Source organism: Rhagoletis zephyria, unplaced genomic scaffold (assembly GCF_001687245.7).
Source record: "Rhagoletis zephyria isolate East Lansing unplaced genomic scaffold, Rhagoletis_zephyria_1.1 Rzeph_scaffold_00247, whole genome shotgun sequence".
NCBI classification, from domain to species: domain Eukaryota; kingdom Metazoa; phylum Arthropoda; class Insecta; order Diptera; family Tephritidae; genus Rhagoletis; species Rhagoletis zephyria.
Window position 1 is genome coordinate 166,912 of NW_016157331.1, and position 7,183 is coordinate 174,094.

General features: G+C 39.2%; 2 protein-coding genes across 2 annotated transcripts in view; both read right to left on the reverse strand.

Annotated features, from left to right (window-relative positions):
- The window catches only part of Cad86C (Cadherin 86C), a 318,509-nt gene that overhangs the window by 132,009 nt on the left and 179,317 nt on the right, over nucleotides 1-7,183 (reverse strand). The window lies entirely within an intron of this gene.
- LOC108358392 (uncharacterized) lies at nucleotides 3,690-4,715 on the reverse strand. The gene is made up of 2 exons (XM_017609684.1): nucleotides 4,216-4,715; nucleotides 3,690-4,153 (listed from the first exon to the last, which is right to left on the reverse strand). The coding sequence occupies exons 1-2, from the start codon at nucleotides 4,614-4,616 to the stop codon at nucleotides 4,114-4,116; spliced, it is 441 nt and encodes a 146-aa protein (XP_017465173.1). The 5' UTR covers nucleotides 4,617-4,715; the 3' UTR covers nucleotides 3,690-4,113.

Sequence of the window (7,183 nt, forward strand, 5' to 3'; positions counted from 1 at the left end):
TTATCTCTTTTTCAGTTAAGTTGCTTGAGAGTATAGGAGGTAAGATTTGGTGAGAGGTGGTTTGCCAATTTGTGTAATTCATATCGCCTATAGTAATAGTTTCGTTATAAAATTTATGATAAAGGTCCCGTTCAAGATCTGTGTCAAATTATTGTATGTTAAATTTCCTATAAAGTTAGAAATGAAAACCGTTCCATCTGCACTAATTCTATTACAGGATCATTTCGAACTTGATAGTCGCAAGTCGCTTTCCCTCCCGCGAGGATTTATGGAATACAATGGTTTTCATCCAAAGGTTCTAATTGATTTCTTTTGCATATTGTTATATCGTCAATAATCATGCATTTTTCGCGAATGCCGTATTTTCCTTCTGGCGCAATGAAAAATTTACTAAATTGAAGATAAATTTGTTTGTTATTTTTTACTGTTGACCGGATAAGAATTTTGTTATAAAATATGGTTGCAATATACGTATAGGAGAAGCGAATCTTTGACTATCATTGACGGTTCTGCGTATCTGAGAGCTTCTAATTCATTTTTGAAAGGTAGAGTTTCGGTTTGGGAAATTATATTGGCTATATCTGCTTTGTTTAATAAATGAGAATGAACTATACCTTTCTTCGCAAGTTGAGTAGCTAAAACTATTTGCGAGATTTCATATTTTACTAATCCTAGCTTATTATATAAAGATTGTTCGAATCTAACTGTATCGTTTGCGTCGATTTCGTCGAGTATTTATTGTAATTATCCAGTATTTTATTAGTCGTTTTAATTAAGTAGTTATTGATCGTGTACTGCTTGTTACTATTTCCTGTGAGGTCATTCGATGTAGTCACGATTTTGTCCCAGTCGGTTGCGTCTGGATTACCCGCGAGCCATTTCCAGGCTGAGCCAATCCAATTGATTGATCGTTTGTTCTTTTTAACGTTTCTAGCCCGTAACTGATCTAAAAGGTTATCGATTTGTGAGACTTGGTAGTCTAGCTGTGAAGCTAGAGGGCTTGTTCTGCTAGTTTGATAGCGTATAATGGGTTTGATGTCATTGAGAATTCGTTCATAATCGTCCAAGTCGATGGCGTGTATGACTTTGTAGTAACCGTTTGATATTTTTCCTATGCCCTCTTTTATAGTCACCAATGGGCTTTTGTATTCGTATATGTCCACTGTTGCTTCCATACCCCATGGTATCAACCTAATAAACGGAAAATTTGTACAATTTTTTAGTGCGATTTGTGAATTTTTCTGTTATTACTAGTGTGATTGTTACATTATTGTCTTTCCCTACGGTTTCTTTCTTATAAATAGGTTTATTTTTCTTTTTTATTTGTTTGTCTTTTTTAAAAACGGTTTCGCCTGGTTCATATGTTTTAATTTTTGTCCTTTTTTTGTTGTGCATCCATCTTTCTGGCTGGCATTCGTTCTGACGTACTCAAATCTTGATCCTTCAGTCTTTTATTCTGTTCGTCCTGCCAAGGAAGATGTCGGATAGTTTCTTATTTGTTGCTGAGTGGATCGTATTATTATATCTATCAACAGCAATGTTAATGATCTCATTAACAGAAAAGTCGGGATATTCGGCTTGAAGACATCGAGCTATTTCGATTATTGTAGAGTGGGCGCGTTCCACCGCACCATTTACTTCGCTTTTCTGAGGAGGGGTCAAATAGATTTCTATTCCTAAGGCCTCCAAGTAGTTCAATGTGATTGGGCTAATAAAACTGCCCTCATTGTCCATTACCAGCGTTTTCGGGACAGAGTAGAAATGAAGAAGCTTTATCAACTTGTCTCGGATATGTAGAACAGATTTATTTTTTATTCGGAAAAATTTTACGAATTTTGAGAATTTATCCAGGCAGGTTATATATTTTTCCCCTGCAATTTCGATAATATCTATATGGAGAATCTCACTGGGATACGATGGAACAGGTGTGGCTTGGATTTCGGGTTTGGGAGGTCGACGTTCGTACTTGTTACAATGGCAAATTTCACACGATTTTGTGTCAATCTTTGATTAATTTGGCCATTTGTGGAAAATAAAATGTTTCCAATATTTGTTCTTATTTTCTCTCCCATTCCGATGAGCTCTTTTGTGTTCTTTTTTAATGATAAGGAACTTCTCTTCATCGGTAGCAACATCGCTCACTACCCTCTGGGTGATTCTAATTCTAAATCTCGAAAAGAATTTTTAAAGATTTCCTGCTACAAGGGGATGTGTTTTTCTGGTATTTTAATTCCATTAACTAAATTTGGGTTTAGGTAACTTTTTAATATAGTTTTTATATTCTCCTTGCTAAGCCTTCTTTTTGACACGTAGTGCCTTTGATAATTGGGGTGTGGTTCTTCATGATGTTCTCGTTCTTGTCCTTCGGAAATGATTATCTGAGACTTAAATACATTAACCCTTGGAGGTTCAGGGATATTTTGGCGCCAACTGGTACAACTAGGTCTGCACAGACCTACATGAGATTTGTATGGGAAAACACAGGCAGGTGTCCCAAAAGTTTGTGTAAATGTGTTTAATGCTAGGAAAAAGTCAGGATGAACAATAAAAACATATTTTTATATTTTCTAGGTAACAATATACCCTATTTTATTTATCATAAGTAAGAAAATAAAGGTTAGGCACGACATTCAACGCACGCGTACTTGGCATGTGAATGCTGTTGACACACTGGTTTTTTGCAATACATGCAATGAAATCTAGTCTTTCGCTGCTTTTTATCCAATTTATAGCAGAGCGAGCACGATGGTCGAGTTGCAGAGGAAACGGCATGGACTGGTTGATCATCTATCGGTGGGCCTGCAGCTACCTGCGAAAAAAACGTTGAACAAATGATTTTAGAACTTGAATTCAATGAATGAATACATATATGAAATGCTTACCTCTACACCGAATAACGCCATTGCCACTTTGACGTGTTGAATACCTCGTACAATGGGATTCGTTGCTCTTTGCTCCATGTGAGGAACCACCAGCTGTTCTGCCAATTCCATGAGGAATACACGTCTTCGGTCGGTCCTCTTGACATGCCCCAATTTGTCATGAATGACAAATGCAGCCAAGCCCGCCACGTCCAGCATGTTATAGAACAGAGCTAACGGCAACCGGTTTGTGCCCCGTTTGCACGTGTAACCGCTAACCATCTGATCCATGGTGTCCACTCCGGATTTATACTTATTGTAGTCCAGAATTTGAAATGGCTTCTTCGATGGCTTCGATGAGTCGACGGCGGAATTGTAATGTTCGGTCGAGATGAGAACCACAACTTTTTTCTTTTTTGGCACGTATGAGCATAGTGCGATGTTATTATTGTGGTAACCGAATACTGTACTGAATACATCTCGTTTTGGATCCAACATCTCCTTCGGTATGCAGGCTTTGTTTTTGCGCATGGTTCCTACATATGCCAACCGTTTTGTCACCAAAGCCGTGGCCAAATCAAAAGACGAGAAGAAATTATCGGCATATATTGTTCGTCCAGAACCGGCGTATTTTTCGACCAATTTAAGAACAACATTCTCGCCTTGATTTACCGCACGCGCTTCATTTGCCTGTTTTCCAACACATATTATTCCTTTCAGTGGGTAATTGGAATTGGCGTCACACATCCACCAGACTTTAATTCCGTATTTTGCTGGTTTCGATGGAATATACTGGGTGAAACGCGTGTGGCCTCGGTACGGGAACAATTGCTCATCTATAGTTATCTGGGCACCCGGAACATATAGACGCTCCAAGTTGCTCATGAGCATGTTCCAAATGTCGTCAATGGCGGCCGATTTGCTTTCTAATAGTCGAGCGGGTCTCGTGTTGCCGTTATCGAATCGAATATATTGTAGAATAATTTTATAGCGGTGTGCAGACATCGTCGCCCTGTAGATAGGGTTTCCGTTGTTGCCCCACAACTCAAGAGCAGGCTGACTGTTTGACCCGAATATGCCGGCAAACAAAGTTAGGCCAAAAAAGGCGTATATTTCATTTTCGGTTACAGGTTTCGTCCACGTTCGCGGTGTCTGGTCAGGATTCTTGGCACACCACAGGCGGCATAGTTCCTGGGCCTTTCGGTTCGTTTCACGCACAATTATACTAACGATTTCCGGTGTTATTATCGATTTAAATATTGAAACCGGGGATCGCATAATCCCTGGAGCCGGGCCTTCGCGACCCACAATAGCGCAGTTATGCGCACGAAGTCTACCTGTGCACGGCGGAGCGCTTGACCAAAGCTTGCCATCCTTTGAACGGTATTTAATAATCGAGCTCGCCGAACGAGGCTCCTCGTCCATATCGACGGCTTCAAGCGCTTCGGGTGCAGCTGCAGCGCCTTCATATAAATATTCCAAATCCTCATCATCGTCATATGGAGTCTCGGTTTCTATAACGGTCTCAGTCTCAGCATCGGAAGCCGCATCTTCTAACGTCGGCACATAATCAGGATCCGTGACGTCGTCGCCTTCGAATGCATTGATTTCCTCGGCTTCTCCATCAGCACCGGCCAACCATATTGCTAACCTTTCTTCCATTTGCCTCCTCTCTTCTTCCGATAAATTTTGATATCTTGTGGTGCGATTCACCACGTCCATCATATCATCATCGATACTGGATGCTGAAGCCATTTTTCTATATGTAAACAAACAGAAAAAATTACACTTACCTTATATTTTTGTGGAAAACCCCAAAATAAATTCACTTCAATAAAAACTTACAGGTGTTTGCACTACAGCTTCACTCGTTTCAATAAAAACTCACAGATGTTTACACTACAAACGCTGCTGCTATACACGTTGCATGCGCTCAATTCAATCTGAACGTTCTATATAAAGTTTTACAGGCACCACCAAAAAAACTAATATTTTTAATTTTCAAATCGAAACGGTTTCATAACAGCTATTAGATGAGAAATATTATTTATTTCGCCGGTAAGAGTTATAATACAGCGTTTATTTTTTACGTTGCTTGATAACAGTTATTTTCCAGCTTTTATTTTTTACTTTGTCTGATAAGTGTTATAAGTTAACGATATCTATGAAGATGGAGATGAAGTGGAAGGTAAATATGATGAAAACAAAAGTGAGATAGTGAAAAAAACTCTCTTCAAGCAATGTAAAAAATAAGTGTTGCGAAATAACTCTTATGAGCAACGGAAAAAATATTTCTCCGGCATAACAGTTATCAGGCAAGGTAAAATATAAACGTTGGGTTATAACTCTTATCGGCGAAATAAAAAAATTTTCTCATCTAATAACTGTTATGGGGCAAGGTTTTTGCGATAAAACTTATAACTGTTATGTCCGTGGTCAAAACATTTTTAAAACGCCTGCTCCAGCATTCATGCCACACATAGGTCTGCACAGACCTGTTTGGTCCGTTTGAGCCATTACGTTTGCACACACTAATAAAACCCAACACAAACACAAAAGAGGTCTGATTTTATGCTTATTGTGTTCGCCGTAGCCGCTTCTAGGAAGTCATGGAAGGATTCGTCTCTAGCACGCAAAACTAAAAAGTTATACACACGTTTATGTGCAAAAGGTCTGCACAGACCTGGTTGAACCTCCTAGGGTTAATAGGAGCTTCGCAATGAGGAATCAAATCTGTATTGTCCTCGTCTGCGCTATGCTGGGAATTGTCATCTGTTGACGTTAAAACGTTAACTTCAGTTGGTAATCGCGATAGAGCATCGGCTACCGTGTTAGTTTTTCCAGGTTTGTATATTAACTTATAGTTGTATTCTTCTATCCTTGCCTTCCATCGTTTTAGTTTAGCATTGTTATTGCTGTTGCTTAAAGCGAAGGTGAGGGGTTGGTGATCGGTTAATATTTTTATTTCCTTTGCACCGTAAAGGTAGGTCCTAAGCTTGTCGAGTGCCCATATAATAGCGAGCATCTCCTTCTCAATAGTTGAATAATTTTCCTCGGTTTTGTTAAGCGATCTGGAGACGTAAGTAATTGGCTTATCTTTGCCAATTTCGCCCTGAGAGAGGACAGCTCCAATAGCTACATTGGAAGCATCTGTTGTCAGGATGAAGGCTTTGGAGAAGTCCGAAAATGTAAGGATCTCCGAAGACATAAGTAACTCTTTTAAGTCATTAAAAGATTTCGTGGCTTCTTTGTTTAGTGAAATGCTAGCCCTTTTAGATTGATTTGCTTTTGTTTGGCCGTAAATACCTCTTTTTAGGTTTGTGAGAGGCTTAGCAACTTTCGCAAAATCCCTGTAATAGGAAGCTAGTCCTAGGAAGTTTTTTAGTTCCTTCAAGTTTTTGGGTGGCAATATCCTTTTTATAGAGGAAATTTTTTCAGGGTCGGGTAGGATTCCATCCTGTGTGACAACGTGCCCTAAAAATTCTACATGTGTCCTGAGGAATTTCGATTTTTCGCAGTTGACTTTTAGTCCTGATTTTTGAAGTAATTCAAACACAAGTTCTAAATTCTTTAAATGTTCTTCTCAATTAAGGGTTTCAGAACATCATTAATCATCCTTTGGAAGATGGATGGCGCGTTTCTAAGTCGGAACGGCAACCTGGTAAACTCATATTTACCATTGGCCGTTGAAAACGCTGTTTTCTTTGTATCCTTTCCCTTCATTCTGATCTGGTGAAATCCAGATGTTAAATCGAGTGTGGTGAAGTACTTGGATTTGCCTAAACTTGCTAATGTGTTATTTATATCCGGTATGGGATATGTGTCAGGAATAGTTACCGCATTTAAGCGTTTAAAATCTATAACTATCCTGTACCTTTTTTCCCCAGATGGGCCTGGCTTCTTCGGCACTACCCATAAGGGAGAGTTGTAAGGACTTTTTGAAGGCCTAATTATGCCGTCTCTTAGCAACTCTTGTATCTGTTTATCTACTCCTTCCCTAAGATTTGCTGGGTAANTTTGCTGGGTAGGGGTATGATTTTGTGTAAACGGGTTCCTCCGTTGTTGTTTTAATTTCTGCGCGGACACTTGTGTCAATAGTGCCGCTGTCCGAAACAGGACCAAAAATTTCTGCGTATTTCCGCTTAATAGTTTCTATATCATTAGTAGCAGTGGTTAGGGTATTTACTTGCCTAACTGTTTTTTCTTGTAATTTAATTTCGGTATCATTTAGTCGTAGCGTATTATTCTTCCTATCAATTATAGCTCCCAAATGTTTCAAGGTGTCGTCCCCTATTATACCGTCGAAGGATTTAAGGTTAGGC